Source organism: Eumetopias jubatus, unplaced genomic scaffold (assembly GCF_037043125.1).
Source record: "Eumetopias jubatus isolate StellerSeaLion01/CBP00866 unplaced genomic scaffold, mEumJub1_p1.0 scaffold_17, whole genome shotgun sequence".
Taxonomy (NCBI): Eukaryota; Metazoa; Chordata; class Mammalia; order Carnivora; family Otariidae; genus Eumetopias; species Eumetopias jubatus.
In genome coordinates, this window is record NW_028274823.1 from 41,119,377 (window position 1) to 41,137,105 (window position 17,729).

Below are 17,729 nucleotides of genomic sequence, written 5' to 3' on the forward strand. Positions count from 1 at the left end.
CCTATCACAGTTTCACTCATAAATTCCTCCCAAGCTCCCTGATCCTTTAACGGGGCTGGCCCTATGCCTGGCATAGGTAGGAGCAGCCCAGACAGAGCTCCTGCCCTCTAGAACTCCTCACACCCAGAACACGCTGGCTGCTTGCTCAGTACAAAGAACCTCTGCTCTGTCCACCAGGCTGGCCTCGTACAGCAACTGGGTCCAGGGCTGGGCCAGTCCCCTCTATACCCCATGCCCCAACAGCACGTGACCCTGCTGCTGACCTCAGACCTCCCCAGGCTTCAAGAAGTCACTGCCAGTCCAGCCCCAGAAACCCTGACACCCTCCTCCATGTCTGTGAGCTCGCAGAGGGTGGGAGTGGGTCCCCAGCCCAGATGGCACAGGAAAGGGTCCATGGCTGGCAGTGGACAGGGACAGGTGAGGCAGAGATCTGTGCATGCAGCTCAGAGAGGGTACCTGGAGAAGCCCAGCAGGCTTGGGGGTCAGAAAACCACTACCTTTGGGGCATGGAGCCTTGTGGGATGGGGGGGATGGTGAGAGGTTGGGAGGGGATGGAGATAGGGAAGTGATTCCTTACCCTTTGCAAGGTTCCTAGCCTTGCCCATCTCTGCTCTAATAGGAGTCCCTGCCAATGGCCCTGGTGCCTGGCGCTGCCCTGTGTGCTCTTCTGGTGTTTCCCTTGGGATCCCAGGCTGGCTGGAGACTTCAGAGCATGGGAAGGCCTTGGCCAGGCTGGGGTCAGATTCAAATAGGCAGAGAGGAAGGGAGAAGCATGTCAGGAGGGAGATAACAGTGCTAAAAAAGGTTCTGAGTGCTGGGCCGTAGACACCCAGGCTTGTGGGTGGAATGTGTGGGTGAGCAGACCACCCCAGGCTTCAGTTCACCCCCAGATTGTAGGTGAAAGCATGCCAGATTTAGGTGAGGTTGAAGAACGCAGTGAAGTGATGCTATTAGCTAGTCTTTGTTGAGCACCTAATATGTTCCAGGCATAAATCTAAGTCTTCATATTGATGAACATGAGATAGGCATTTTTATCATCCCCATTCACAGAGAAGCTAAATGTCTTGCCTAAAGGCACCCAGTAAACTGAGGGAGCTAGACTTGATCCCAGGCAAGCAACCCCAATGCCCAGTCTGCAAACAGATCATCAAGGGCTGTGAATGGCAGAATCGGGAATATGGGCTCCATCTAGTAACAATGAGGAGCCACCAAAGGATCTTGGGCAGGGGTTGATGTGGTCAGAGCAGAGTCTAGGAGGCCTAGCAGCCTGGGGAGGGTGTGGGCCTGGAGGCCAGTTAAGGGACTGTGGGCAGCCCCAATGCTGCACATCTAGGCCCTGTTGGCCACATCTCAGTGAGCTCTGAGAGCCCAGGCTGGGTAGCTGCTTACACCAAAATTTACTTAGAAATAGCCCCAAGGCCAATGTGGAGTGGGCAGGCCTGTCTAGCCAGGATGCTGGGGAGAAAGCCTAACACATGCTCTGGGCAGGAGAGTGGAGGCTTAGCACACTCCTTCCCAGCTAGACAACTCAAAGCTGACAGCAAACAAGGACAGCTCCCCAGGCATCAGTGCCCCAGTCACCTCCAGGCAGGAACGAGGGACCCCTGAGGGGGGACTGAGCCATCACCATCAAGGCAGGTTGTGCAGGGCCCCAGAGCTCAGCGCCAACCAACAGTAACCAGGTCCTGGCTCATTAGACGGGGTGAAATGGGAGCAGGACAGCAGAGCTGGGATGCCAGGTGGCCTTGCAAATGAACTCCCTGCATACGGGTAGCTGACAAGTTTATCATGTAAGGCAGAAAATGAACTACACCCAAATTCATCCACCATGACTCTGGCCCAAATGTAACAGAAACAGGGGGTGGTCGGCTGGAGGCATGCAGCAGGAGCCGTTTGTCTTGTGACTTTCTCATCGAGCACATGGAGGCTCGTTTAATGTGGTCAATCAATCTTCCTCAAGGAGCCCCTGCTTAATAGTGAGAAGTCGGAGCTGAGTAATAGGAGGAGCTTGCTCTGCTGCCCACGCCTGGGGAGTCGACAGCTTCAGTGATGTGGAAATTCCAGAGGCCACAAGGCCTTGGAGGACCCTAGAGCTTCTGTCAGAGACTGAAAGTTTACAGACTGTGACTAAGGTGAGCAAAGATGAAAGGAACACAGCACCTCTGTCTTTGGAGGGTTGCAGAAATCAGGTGCTGCTCCCTAACACCTCTACCTGTGTGTGTGTGTGTGTGTGCGCGCGCGCGCATGCACACACACACACACACACACACACACACACACGCTCAGAGCTCTATCTTGGACACTCACCTTCTCTGGTCTAGCTGGGAAATTGGCTCACTCAGATTCCTACTGTCCTGCCTCACATGGTCTAGGGAAATGGAGGCACTAGGCTCCTTTTCTGAGGCTAAGAGCTTTTAAACCTTTGTCAATCCCATCTGAGGATTTTTCTTCCCCAGGTGAAAGAATTGTATTTCCTTTGGGGATGGATATTTGCCATCACACATCCCATGTTCTTCTCTACTCTATGGCTTATGGAATAATCTTTATGCTCCCAGTCCCCAGAGGCTATGGAAATTTCAACAGAAGTATTTCTTGCCCAGTGAAACCTGCCTTTTGCAAATCAGAACTGCGTTTACTTGAGTTACAAAAGCCTCTTTAAAGAGCTCAAGAGGGAGGGACTTCTGCTTCCAGGAACATCAAGTGGATTTTTCCCTCTTCCTTCCACTAAAAATCCTGGACATATATTTAAAGCAAACATCAAAAGACTCTGAAAGATGGAAAGAGACCTCAGGAATTCCCTGGTGTTCTGGACTGAATTGTACCCCCTCCACTCTGAAATTCATATGTTGAAGCTTTAACCCTCAATATGACTGTATTTAAAATTGAGGCATTTAAAGAGGTAATTAAGGTTAAATGAGGTGATAAGGGTGGGGCTCTAAACCAATATGACCATTATCCTTAAAGAAGAGGAAGAGACACCACCATGTGTGTGCCCGGAGAAAAGACCATTGGAGGATGCAGTAAGATGGTGGTCATCTGCAAGCCACAGAGAAAGGCCTCAGGAGAAACTAACCCTGCCAACACCTTTACCTTGGACTTCTAGCCGCCAGAATGGTGAGAAATAAATTTCTGTTGTTTAAGCCGCTCAGTCTGTGGCATTTTGTTATGGTAGCCCTAAGAAATGAATTCACTGGGTTTTCTGTTTAATGTAAAATTTCCCAGACTTGGAGTTCAAATAACCAGTAACATAAAACACAAATAAATGTAGACAAAAAATAAAAATCCAGCAAAAGCTTGCTTTCTTTAGCCAAAGGACCAGGGAAGAGAAAGACTAGCAAGGCAGAAAACTTTTAGATAATAACCTTCCTCCATGCCAGCAAAGGTGGAGTGAGGAGCCTAGACTTCTACCATAACCAGTCTGTAATAAAGCATCTCAGCTTCTGATGGTATCAGAGAAGGCATAGTCTCAGATAGAAGCTGAGACATCCATCTCCACTGGATAGTAACCACCACCTCAGTTGCTCCATAGACAGCATCAGTAGAGAACATATGGGGACCTTGAATTCCCACTCCCATTAGCATTAATAAGGATCATCCTCCTCCGGAGTGTCAATATAGGCCCCATGAGAAACCTGGACTTCTACTTCCACCTGGCTATAACAAGGTAGCACCCACCCCCTGCTCCTGCTGGAGTGGTGTCAGAAAGCCAGCTAAAACAGAAGGTTTAAATAACATCCAGAGTCTCATAATATAACACATCCAGGTTTCAATAGAAAATCACTTATCACATCAAGAACCAGAGAAATCTCAACTTGAATGAAAAAAAGACAATCAGTAGATGCCCAACACTGATATGACAGGAATGTTAGAATTATGTGACAAATATTTTGAAGTTAATCATCATAAAACTGAAAAATCTGTGGGGCAAAAGATCTAACAAGCATGCCATTGGAGTCCCAGAAGGAAAGGAAAAAGAGCAGAGAAGGAAAGTACTCAGAGAAATAATGGCCAAAAACTTCCTAAATTTGGCAAAAAGCATAAACCTAAAGATTCAAGATTCAGTTAATTCCACATAGGATAAATTCAAAGAAATCCACATCAGCACATTATCATAGTCAAACTTCTGACAACTAAAGACAAAGAAAAAAATCTTGACAGCAGAGAGAAAGAAATGATGTTTTATCTATAGAGGAAAAAACAATTCAAATTATGATGTATACATCCATGATTGATGTATATATAAAGTAATACCTATAGAAACCACTAGAGAAGCTATACAAACAGATACACTAAAAACATAAATCAAAATGGAATTCTAAAAAATGTTCAAGTAACCCATAGGAAGGCAAGAAAAAGAAAACAAGAATTGAAAAACAGAGGTGACAAAAACCAAAATGGCAGCATTAAATCCCAGTGTATCAATAATTTCAGTGATAGAAATTGACAAAGTAGATTAAAAAAACACATCCTAGTTATATTCCATCTATAAGAAACCCACATCAAATATAATGGTATAGATTGGTTGAAAGTAAAAAAAAGAAAAATACATGTAAAGCAAACATTAATCAAAAGAAAGCAGGGGTTGCCTTGTTAATATCAGATTAAGTAAGCTTCAGAGCAAAGAAAATTACCAGAGACATTGAAGGCATTACATAAAATAAAATGGTCAGTCTACCAGGAAGACATAACAATCCTATATGTGTATGTAACAAACATACCACAAAATCTGTGAAGAAAAGACTGACAGAACTGAAGGGAGAATAGACAAATCCACAATTATACTTGGGGACTTAAACACCCCTTTCCTGATAATTGATAGAACAACTAGAAAATAAGCAAGCATATAGAAAAACTCAACAACACCATCAGTCAATCTAATTGACATTTATAGAACACTCCACCCAACAACAGCAGAATGCACATTCTTTTCAAGTGCTCATGGAATATATACGCCAAAGTAGACCATATTCTAGGCTATAAAACACCCTCAAATAACTGAAATCATACAAAATGTATTTTCTGATGTATGAGACCAAAGAAAAATAAAAAACAAGAAAAGTTCCAAACATTTGGAAACCAAATAATACTCTTCCAAATAAGCCATGGGTGAAAGAGAAAGTCTTAAGGGAAATTAAGAAAAAAACATTGCAATGAGTGGAAATAAAAGTATACCTTATCCAGATTCGTGAGTCACAGCTAAAGCCAGATTGAGAAGGAAATATATAGCACAAATGCTGACAGAGATAAGAAGGGAAGTCTTAAAGAATAGTATAAGCTCTTACCTGAAGAACCCAGAAAAAGAAGAGTAAAATAAACCAAAAGCAATCAGGAGGTAGGAAATAACAAGAATCAGAAACCAACAGAATTGAAAACAAAACAACAAAAACAATGAAAAGAAATCTAGTTCCTTTAGAAGATCAATCAAATTTCTGGCAAGGCTTGCGCAAGAGAGAGAACATTATCAGGGATGAAATAGGGATAACACTACAGACCCTGCAGACATCAAAAAGATTATAAAAAAATACTATGAACAACTCTACAGACATAAATTTAACAACTTAGATGAAATGGAGCGATTTCTTGAGAAGTGTAAACTACCCACAAGGCACCATATATAAAAGAAATAATTTGGAGAGCCCTATAACTATTAAGAAAATTGAATTTATAAGTTTTAAACTCCAGAAAAAGAAATCTCTAGGCCCAGAAGTTGTCACTGGAGAATTGTACCAAATATTTAAGGAAGAATTAAAACCCATCTATACAATTTCTTCCAGATAATGTAAGAGGAAAGAACACTTCTCAATTCATTTTATGAATCGAGTGTTACCCTTATACCAAAACAAGATGAAAAGAGTACCCAAAGAAGAAAAAAAGCCACAACACCCAACCAACTACAGACCAATAATCCTCATGAATATGGATACAAAAATATTGAACAATATATAATCAAATAGAATTAAGCAACATATAAAAAATTATATACGAAGTAGGGCCTATTACAGGAACGCAAGGCTGGTTAAATATCTGAAAAGCGATCTATCTAATCCACCATATTAACAGGTTCTAGAAATATCATGATTATATCAATTGATGCAGTAAAAATATTTGATAATACTTTTAAAATTCAATATCTATTCACAATAAAATCTCAGAAAAATAAAAACAGAGGGGAGCTTCCTCAACTTCATAAAGAATATCTACAAAAAAGTTTATAGTTAACATCATTTTAAAGGTGAAAGATTGCATGCCTTTCCCCTAAGATCAAGAAAAAGAAAGAATACCCACTCTTACCGCTGTTGTTCAACATAGTACCAGAAGTTCTGCCCAGTGCAATAAGGCAATAAAAGGGATTAAAAAGGATACAGATCAGAAGGGAAAAAAAAATCCCTACTTTCATATGACGTGATTGTGTAGAAATTCTAAGGAATATACCAAAAAACCCAAACAAAAACAAACCCACCCCAAACATCGTAGAACTAATAAATGAGTTCATCAAGTTTGCAAGATACAAGATAGACATACAAAAATCAATTGTATTTCTGTACATCAGTGACAAGCACATGAACACTAAAATTAAAAATATAACACCACTTACAATGATGCAAAACACTGAAACACTTCAGTGTATCTAACAAAAATGTGCAGGACTTGTATGCTGAAACTACAGAACACTAATAAAAGAAATCAAAGAGGATCTAAGTAAATGGAGAGACGTGTTGTGTTCATGCATAGGAAGACTCAACATTGTGCAGATGTCCATTCTCCCCAAACTGATACACAGGTTTAAGACAGTTTCCATCAAAATCCCAGCAAGACTTTGTAGATATAGACAAGATTATTCTAAAATTTATATGAAAGGCAAAGGAACTAGAATAGCTAAAATAATTTTGAAAAGAAATAGAGTTGAAGGAACCAGTACATCCAATTCCAAGACTTATAATATAGCTACATAACCAAGAATATGTGGTATTGGCAGAGAGATGAGCACAGAGATCAATGGAAGAGAATAGAAAACCCCAAAATGGACTCACATAAAAATGCCTGATTTTGACAAAGGCATGAAAGTGATTCAGTGGAGAAAGGATGGCCTTTTCAACAATGTTGCTGGAGCAACTGGACACCTATAGGCAAAATAAATAAATAAATAAATAAATAAATAAATAAATAAATAAACAAACAAACTTAAAATTAAAAATAAAAATAAATAAAAAAGAAAGCCTCGCTATAAATCTTCACACCTTAAAAAAGTTGAATTCAAAATGTATCATAAACTTAAATGTACCAATGTAATAATCAACTTTTAGAAAAAATATAGGAGAAAATCTTTGGGATCCAGGGCTAGGCAAAGAATTCTTAGACTTGACATCAAATGCATGACCCATTAACGGAAAAATTGAGAAACTGGACTTCACCAAAACCGAAAACATTACTCAGTGAAACACCATGTTAAGAAGATGAAACCATAAGTTACAGATAGGGAGAAAATATAGAACCACATAGCCAAGAAAGGGCTGGTAAAGAATATATAAACAACTCTCAGAATTCACAGTAAAAAAAAAAAAAAAACAAACACAAAAAAACCCCACAAAAAACCCAAAAACCCAAACCCAAACAATCTAATTAGAAAATGAGCAAAAGATAGGAAATGACATTTCATCAAAGAGGATATAAAGATGGAAATTAGCATATGAAAAGATACTCAGCATCATTGGTCACTTAAAAAATGTAAATTAAAACTACAGAAAGATATCACTACACACCAATTAGAAAGGCTAAAATAAGAAATAGTGACAACACCAAATGCTGACAAGGATGTAGAGAAACTGGATCACTCATACATTGCTGATGGGAATGTAAAGTTGTACAGCCAATCTGGAAAACATTTTAGCAGTTTCTTTAAAAATGAAACATGCAGCTATCAATTTTATTCCTGGAATTTTTGCTAAAATGAAAACTTATCACACAAAAACAAAAAATATATATATAATACATATTATGTATATATTATTGGTGGTCAGTGGTGGAATCAGGGCATCTGTCTTATTATCACACAAAAACAAAAAATATATATGATATATATTTTTTGTCTGTGGTGGTGGTCAGTGGTGGAATCAGGGCATCTGTCTTATTATATAATATATATATATATATAATGTTTATAGTAGGTTTATAGCCAAAAAGTAGGGACAACTCAGGTGTCCTTCAATGTATGAATGATATCACCCATTGTAATACACTCATACCAAGGAATAAATAAAAAGAAATGAACTATTGACACATGGGACAATGTGGATGAATCTCCAGAGAATTATGTCAAGTGAAAAAAAAAGAAAGCCAGTCTCAGAAGGTTACATACTGTATGATTCTATTTATACAGCATTCTTAAAGCAATAACATTATAGAAATGAAGACAGATTCTTGGTTGCCAGGGGTTAAGGAGGGATGGAAGGGAAGTGGGTGTGGCTATAAAAGGCAACAGGAAGGATCCTTGGGAGGATGGGAATGTTCCGTATCTTGACTGTAACAATGTCAATATTGTTGCGATATTGTACTAGAGTTTTATAAGATGTTAGCGCTCAGAGGAAAAGGGTACAGGTGAGATTATGTCTTACAAGTGCATGTGCATCTACAATTATCCCCAAATAAGTTTGATTTAATTAAAAAAAAAAATCTTCAAGAACCAAGCATTGCTCTTTCTTCTGGGTTTGAAACACCCTGCCCACAAAGGCAAATTTAAAGAGCTCTCATACTTCCAGAATTAGGGGAGGGGTGGTGAGTGGAGAAGGGCAGGAAATTAAAAAAAAATACACCACCTCCCACTCATTTTGCACCCCAAATATAAGATGGAAAGTGAGGGCCAGAGAGAGGGCCACTGGGGAGAAATGAAAGAAAAGAGTGTGCACACTTGGAGCATGCAGTATGGAGGGAGCCCAGGGGAAGCAAAGGAGCATCTCAGAGTTAATAAGGGTTAGGGTTCCAAGGTAAGGCGTACAGGCCATTCAGTCTGCGCCATGGGTCACCGTCACTGACAGAACAGACATTCAACAGGTGCCCATTTGCAGTTCACCAGATTTTTCTAGAGAGGCCGTGAACCTTGGACAAACCATCCCCACAGTGTTTCCCCAAATCTAATTAAGAGTTATCATTTAGCAAACAGCCTCTGTGCGCCAGGCACCAGCCCACCTGCTTTGCAGCCCCTCCGCACCCCCTTGACCTAGCTATAAGAGAGGACCGCCACCTCCATGTCCTAGCCTAGAAGGCAGCTCCAGGCCAGCAAGGAGGGCCAGGTCAAGCCCAGGTCTCTTGCCGCAGGCCCCGCACCACTCCCTGTCTGGATGCCCTCATACGCAGGAGCCTTCATGCTTCCACTGTGGGAGGCCCCAGCAACGCCTCCCATCCTCCCACCCCCGAAGAAAGAACACAGCCTTCAGCCTCGGGAGCCCGGGAGGTATTTCTGGGCCAATTAAATCAGAGAGGCTGTTATTGCTAATGTGTAATTGGTTTTAAAATCAGCAGGCCTGCCTATCTCTGGATGACAATATTTAAGTAGCAAAATGCCCATCCCGAGCGGTTCTTGTAAACCATGACCGAAGCCTCCTCCAGACACAGCCGCCTTCTGTCAGTTCCCTCCTTGAAAGTAGTGGCTCAGCTCTAATTGGCTGCTGGGGATAAATATTTACGGTGCTGTGTAAACAGAAGCATCTGCCTCGAGTCGGCTCGCAGGATTCTCCACGCAGCGCCCAGGAAAGCCAGCGGGCTCCAGGGTGGGGGTGCGGGCTCTCTGAGCTGGCTATCCTTTTCCTACAAATTGACAAGCGCTGTAGTCTTCCAGACTCAGGGCTGAATATCTAATTAAATTTCCAGACCAGGATAACAGTGTTGGCCCCCCTGGGGGTTCAGGAAGGCCACAGCTTCGAGGCTCTGCAGGGAAGGAGGTCCTGCGAGGTTACACATGCCCTTCCTGGGGCCTCAAATCCCACCCTGCCTGCCGGGCCCTGAGGATCTCAGGCTTGGGAGACAGATGCCCTGATTCCACCACTGACCACTTCCAAGGGGGAAGACTAGCTCAACCTGTTGGAGACACAGCCTCCTCTGTTCTGTGGGGATGAAATCCCTACCTCACAGGCTCTACTGAAGACTCAAAGCAACAGGGGACAGAAAGGGCCCAGGATAAGGCCAGCATCAAGGGGGACCTCCCTGCACGGTAGCTGCTAATACCTGCTTAAGTTGGTCCCAACCTGGGCTGCACGTGAAGGCGCTTTAAAAATACAGATTTCTTGGCCTCATTCCTGTCCCACTGGAAAATCCCTGGGACCCCAGAATCTTTATTTTAAGGGGCTCTCTAGATGATCCTGATGTTGTCAGCCAGCCCCAGTCACACGCACCACCTCAACCCACCTGGGCTTAGCCTCATGTTGCACTTGGCTCAGGAAGCCCTCCTAAGCTACTCGCGGTAAGGCCCCCAAATTTCCTCAGGACGCCTGCTGGGAACACTCCTTTGGTTTTATCCTGTCCACTCTTGTCCTAACAATCTTGCTTATTCCGGTCTCCCCAACAGGACCACAGGCTTCTGGGGGGCAGTGATGGTCCTGCTGGGTCTCTAAGCCCTTGGACCCCCAGGAGTCTATTCTGTGTTGGCTGTGGATGATTAGGCTGCAGATGGAGATGACGATACACTCACCTGTCCTGCAACACATTCTCAGAAAGCTCCATGTGAGTGAGCAGTGCTGTGTGAGGGGCTATAGGGTGTGTGGGGAACACCGGGGGCAGAGGGGGAGCCTGGGCTTTATGTCAGACAGCTGGCCCACTGTCCGGTGATCACCACCCTCTCGATGCCACAGCAGAGGGTCCGGCTGGGGAGCCTGTGAGCTGACTGAGGGAGCTGTTTGGTTGGGGAGCAGAGTGAAGGATCAGGGATGGTCTCTCTAAGGGGAGAGGGTTGATAAAATCAATTGCCCTGCTGGTTCTCAGTGGACCCTATGAGAGTTCAGATTTTGTCTGAGCTCAGGTGCCTCGGTCCAGACCTCCGCCAGGACAATAGGAGCTTGGCTTGGTCAAAGCCTCCTGCTGGACAACACCTGCTGGGACAAGTCAGACCCCTACCCCAGCCCCCACAACCACACCTGGACCCAGGAGAGTACCTTCCCAGAGGCTGAGGATTTGGGAGCATTGTTTGCAATGACGACCACCGTCCTTGGGTCTCTGGCTGGCACTCCCATGCCCTGCTGCTCTAGTGTCCCCTGCACGGACTTATCCCTCACCCCCCACCTTTCCCCGTTCACGAACCCTTCATGACGTCTGAGTAGGGATGGCAGGTCCCCTTGCACTGTTGATCTCTTCTGAGAGTGTTCTGTACACCTTCTGCCTCAACAGGAGGGTGGCACCCCCTGAGGGACACACTTCCCTGTACTCTCTCCAGGAGACTATTTTCCTTCACACTCATGCTCCCCAGGGCCAGGACGGGTAGGTGGTATTCTTCTCCCTGTTCTTGCACCTGCACAGCTCCTCCCAGCTTTCCCTTGGGAGCTGCAAGCTATTAGACTTCTACCTTCCCACCCCCATCATCATTGTCGCCCCTGTTGCTGCATTCCCCTGATGTGCTCACAACTTCCCATCATGCAGATCTGGGCTCCCAGTTCACCTTCCTCCTCCCCAGTCATCATTCCTGCAGCCTGAACCACTGTGTGGAGAACCCAGCCCACACCACCCTCCTCTTTCAGCCCCTCGATCTCCCTCCCACCTTTGACAGTCTAACCTCAGCCTTCACTCCCACAGTCATCACTGCCAGAACTCATCACTACCAGGAACTGACCCCCTTTGAAGTCTCAGATTCAAGCATCCCAGACTCTGAGCTCACTCTTGACTTTCTGATTGACACGCTCTGTTATCCCTTCTCTGTGACACATCTCATCTCACGGACACCTCAAAACCATCAACCCCACTACCTATTTCTCCCATCCATCATCCACCTCTGTTCTTTACCTCCCTCCTGTCACGGGCTGAATTGTGTCCTCTCAAAGTCCCCAAGTTGAAGTCCTAACCCCCCAATACCTCAGAATAGGACTGTACTTGGAGATGGGGTCTTTATTGAGGTAATTAAGGTAAAATGAGGTCCTAATCCAACATAACTGGTGTCCTTGTAAGAAGAGATTAGGACAATAACATGCACAGAGGGGAGACCATGGGAAGACACAGGGAGAAGACAGACATCTATAAGCCAGGAGGAGGAGCCTCAGAAGAAGCCAACCATGTCCACACCTTGATCTCAGACTTCTAGCCTTCAGAACTGTGAGAAAATAAATGTCTGCTGTTTAAGCCACTCAATCTGTGGTACTTTGTTATGGTGGCCCAAGCAGACTACTACACCTCCTTACTCATTTCAGATTCCAACATTATAACCATTCCCTTGCCATACCTTCCCCGTGTCTCCCTCGATTTTATTCTCCAACCAAGGCTGAGCCTGGTGACCCACCTTGAGGGTCACCGGAACCTGAGGCAAAAAATTGCAAAACAATGCTAATTAATTTCTCCTAAAATGTATGACCCCCAAGCCCTTAAATATGAGCTCAACAGAGTCCATAAATCTCATCAAGTTTTCCAAGAGGCTATTTCATGTGTTCTCTTTTATCTTCAGAATCCCACTGCCACCTCTCTCAGCTCATGGCCATGGCTCTCCTGATCTGAGACCAGAAGCCACCAGTCAGGAGCCTCCTCACGTTCCCACTAGCACGGCCGCAGGCCCAGGTTTCAGTTTTCCCTGTACCAACCAAAGGTCTCTTATTCTCTGCGTTCCATTTCCATTTCCTTTGCCTTTGCAAGAATCCCATGCCTCTAATGTCCTCACTAATAATTTCTCTTACTGGAGTACTTCCATATACTTGTCTACATACAACCCCACACTTGCCTCTCCTACTAAAGACACTTCCCTTGACTCCCATCCTCTCCCAGCGACTGCCCCATTTTTCTGCTCTTTTAATACCAAAATACCTGAAAAGAGTCATTTACCCTTAACTGATTCTACTCATTGACTGTGTCATCAACAATTTCTTCCTGCTGTTGGATCACACTCATTAGCATACAATCATTCATTCTTCCTACTCCCCAGTCTGATCTTGGTGAAGGTCACTGATGACTTAGGGTTGCCAAGCTCTGAGTCTCCTCTCTGTCCAGCTCTTCCTTGAGCTCTCAGCAGCATTCCAAGTGGTTGGCCGCTTCCTCTTTCCCTTTGGCTCTTCATGACTCATCTCCTGGTTTGCTTTTGACTTCACAGGCTGCTCTTTCTCAATCCTCTTTGCATCTTTCTCCACCTGACCTCCGAGGACCCATTCTGCTGTTTCTAGATGATCTCACCCAGGTCCATGACTTTAAATATTACTTATGTGCTGATGCTCTCAAATTTATGTCTCCGTACTGACCTCTCTCTTGAGCTCCAGACGCATAGATCTAATTTGACATCTCCACTTAGATGACTCAAGGCATCTCAAACCTGACATACTCAGAAAGGACTTCATTCTGCAGCCACTTCACCAACCTGGTTCCTATCACAGTGAATGCTACCACCATCTAGGTTGCTTGAATCAAAAATCTAGGAATCTTTCTCACTTTTCTTTTCCTCCTTGTCACTTCTCCTTTGCAATATATCTGGACCCCACACGTGTCTTTCATCTTTACTCTCCACCCTAGTCCAAGTTGCCATTATCTTTCACATCTATACTGAAATCTTTTCCTAAATGGTTTCCCTTCTGTGGGCAGGGGCTGCTCCAGGGAGGAGGGCTCTGTGAAGGACTGGTTACCTGCTGTGCAGATGGCACAGTCAGTGCCAACCAGAATAATCAGATCTCTGAAGGGAAGGCGCGTGGGCCCCTCCTCTCTGTCACGCTTCCCTCTGAAACAGCACTCCCATTCAGAAAGCCAGATCAAGTGCCATTAACAAATTAATTCCGATTAGCACAGCCCAAGCACTTAAACCTCAAGGCAATCCCGTCCAGTCCTGCAGGGAGATAGCTTGGCCTGCTAATAAAGTGGAAACTGTATTGGAAGCAGAGGCGACTGTGTGATGCCTTGTCTCTGTCCCTGGAGGGGAGAGGAGTGGGATTTGATTACACCATGGTCTCCTGAGGGAATTAACTCACTTTCCAATGGTAAGTTATTAATTCCCCAACTTGGTGGTTAGGTCTAAGAGCACAGGATCAGCTCTCACACCCGCCTGTGGCCCGGGCAACCCCTGATTTAGGACTGGGCATTCTGCAGGTGCCCCATGATCGAATGAAAAATAATTAACTGGTAGGCAGGCACTAAGTCTGGGGCCTACTATCATTAGTAACCCTCCATTCTTTTATTTAACAAATATAGCTGGGGCCCCACTGTGTTTGGCACAGCAGATTAAAAAGTTAGTCCAAGCAGATAAGGCCCCTGTTCTCCTAGAACTTAAGATACTAGGGAAGGGAGGCAGATAATCAGCATGCATAAACAAATGAGAGGCTGACTTCAGAGAGTGACAAATGCAATTAGTATAAGACAACAGGACAAGGTGACAGAGTGTGTTGAGTGGGGGATGCCCTAGGGGGCCTGAGGCAGTGACACCTAAGCTGAGCTCTGGATAGTGCAAGGAGCTAGTTAACCCGGGCCAAATAACCTTCTAGGGAGAGGGATCAGAAAATGCAAGTGCCTGTTGCCAGAGAACCAGGCTCCACCACATTTTCATTCTCTCAATACCTCCAGCATGGCCATTTTCGCCTGTTGGTTGCTCTCCTTGTGGAACCAGGCCAGGCAGTTGTGTTCCTGCTGGCCAGCTGTCTGCCCACAGACTGCCTGCCTGCCTTGATGCTATCCCTCCCTCCTGCCCCTCTCACTCATGTCCCAGAGCTTTGCTCAATTCCCACCTCTTCCAATGAAGCCTCTCAAAAGCCTCCCAAGGGGAAGGGCTCCCTCCTCTTGCTGAAGTCCTGGAGCACGTATTTGGTACCTGCCATCTCTACTGCTTTACATGGGTGGATGCTGCATTACTGTGTACTTGAATCTGCCCCCACCCCATGCCTTCCCTTCCCCTGTCCAGTGGGCCGCTCAGGGGCAGTAGCTTTATCCTCTCTTCCTCTGCCTCCTACACTTTCCAGGCCTCGCCCAGGTCCTCAGCTGACAGACACTCAGGGGAAGCTGGATGGACACCTGGCCGAATGAGAGCCTGAGACGCAGATGGAGGTGCATGGAAGCCTCGCCTCTTCTCCTCAAATCTCTAATGTGTGCAAGAAAGGAAAGCACTCCATCCAATTCCTGGGACCAGGACTGGCTTTGGATTTGAAAATGAGTTTCCAGAAGGATGATTTAAAAATGTTAAGACTATCACCAGCTTTCTTATGGGAATGCTTAGAAACTTTCATAAGGGCAGTAGCCAGCCAGAAGGATAGGTCAACCTGAAGACGAAAAGTGCCGGGACCGAGAAAACACGTGAAGGAGGCAGGGAACCACCCTCCCAGAGCTGGGCTCTATCCTGTATCTCCATGTGACAGCCCTCCCAATGACTCAAACCCTTCAAATCGGTACCGCCCTTGCCCACCAGTAAAGCACAACTGCTTAATTGCAGCCAGCCTTTCTCCAGCTCAAAACCTTCCCTCCAGCAATATTCCCAGACATCCCAGGATTCCAGAGCTAGTCAGCCTCATCCAGGAAGCTAGAATATTGCCAGATGAAATATGAGGGTGCAAAAGGTGCCGTCAGTTTCCAGGTGCCTCAGCCGACTTGCTGTCGGGTCCTGAGTTGGAGGGAGGCCTGAGCTCCCCATGCTATGGCAAATGGGGATGAGGCATGGCGCCCAACCCTGGAGGAAGGAAAGCCAATGGGCATGAGGATGAGATGAGCGTGGAGACGTGCTGGGCACTGCTGCTAACCTTTCACGAGGACCGTCCTGGCCTCAGCCCACTCGCTCCTCCCTTCTGACGTCAGCAGGCCGATTGGAGGCAAGCGTTCATCCTCGTTGGAAGCCATTTTGACTATCTTTCTCAACTGAGTGAACAGATCCCCCTCACTGAGACGGCGGAAATTAATGACAACATCCAAGACAAAGAACTGTGGGGGAAACAGGTCAAACACGTCACTCATGGCAGCCAGCCCAAGGCGAAGGGCCTTCACTGAACCTTCACATGCAAGCGCAGATGGGGGATACTCAGGCCCAGGGATCTCAAGGTACGAGATGGCTCTGAACAGTCACAAGTTGGGGACCTACCCGATGCTGTCAACCGTGCTGAACTTCAAGCTTCCACAAATCAAAGAAGGCCAGATTAAACTTAGCTAAAATAAAACTAGCTGCTGTGGTTCTTAGTTCATGTGGAGAATTAAGTATAAATTGGTACAACTGCTGTTAGAGGGCAGTGTCTATCCAAACTAAAAATGTGCGTACCTTACGATTCAGCAATTACTCTTCTAAATGCATACGGTAGCCTAAGGCTTGGAGAAACATATACTCTTGTGCCCAGAAGATACGTGAAGGAGTGTGCAGATAAGCCGTGTTTGCAATAGCAATGTGGTAGAGAGAGCCTAAGTGTTTTTCGGTAGGGGAACAGCTAAGTTAAACGTAGTGTATTCATCTAGTGCACGTCCACTCAGCAGTTAATAGGAATGAACTCGCTCTAGATATGATACAGGGATAAATCTCAAACGCAATAGTGAGTGGAGAAAATAAAACAAGTCAGCAAATAATATGCAGAGGAAGATTAAAATGGAAAACAACATGCAAAATGTTCTATCCCTATGTGTGCACATATACATGTGTACATGTGTGTGTTCAAAGTGAGGTCTGTGGGCGCCTGGGTGGCTCAGTTGGTTGGGCGACTGCCTTCGGCTCAGGTCACGATCCTGGAGTCCCGGGATCGAGTCCCACGTCGGGCTCCCTGCTCGACGGGGAGTCTGCTTCTCCCTCGGACCCTCTTCCCTCTCGTGCTCTCTCTCTCTCATTCTCTTCTCTCTCTCAAATAAATAAATAAAATCTTTAAAAAAAGACAAAGTGAGGTCTGTGAGCTATCAGTCAGTAGCTTTGAAGCCAAAGTCATGGGCTTCATGAAAGGTCTTATTCCTAGCCCCAAGTTAAGCTCCCTTTTCTGCCGGTTGATATGAGTACCTGGTCTCATGTCCTGAGCAGCATACGCGTGGCCTGGTCCAGAGCCGGAGCCCTGAGAGCGTTTCTGGAAGGGATGAATACTGCAGCATGTGGAGGCTGGGAAATGCTGAGTTTGACTTTTTAATGAAGCTAGAGAAAAGTTCTTGTTTGTGGTCAAACTGTCAGATGGGCTCCTGGTGGGAAATGCCAACCTAGGATGGCAGACTTCCACTGAGCTCCTGTCTTAGACTGCAAATGTCAGGTGAACTCAAGAAGAAAACGCTGTAGCACAAATAGCAGGCGCGTCTCTGGGGTAGGTGTCAAACTTGGGTTTTAGCAAACAAAAACAAACAAACAAGCAAAACCCAAAACCCCAATAACACCAAACAAAAAACCCACCAAAACCCAAAAAGCTAACCGAACCAAACCAACAAACAAAAAACAAACAAACAAAAAGCCCTAAAACAGCTTTTTGTCAGATGAAATAATTAGGTGGAGGCTCAATATAGAGTCTGTAGCCTGGTGGGCACTGGTAAGCGGTCAGGAGGCCTTATGCTCAACCCGTGCCCTTGGTCCGCATGGGCCCTCGTGGGCTCCTGGAAGCCAGTGTGAAGTCCTGAGCTGCAGGGGGGTGGGGTGT

General features: G+C 45.3%; 1 protein-coding gene across 2 annotated transcripts in view; it reads right to left on the bottom strand.

The window, feature by feature from the left end:
- CHAT (choline O-acetyltransferase) overlaps window positions 1–17,729 on the bottom strand; it is a 46,058-nt gene that overhangs the window by 20,922 nt on the left and 7,407 nt on the right. For both annotated transcript variants that reach the window (XM_028098940.1, XM_088019867.1), the window contains exon 6: window positions 15,885–16,062. In XM_028098940.1, the coding sequence (XP_027954741.1) occupies window positions 15,885–16,062 (178 nt within the window). The remainder of the gene's footprint in view (window positions 1–15,884; window positions 16,063–17,729) is intronic.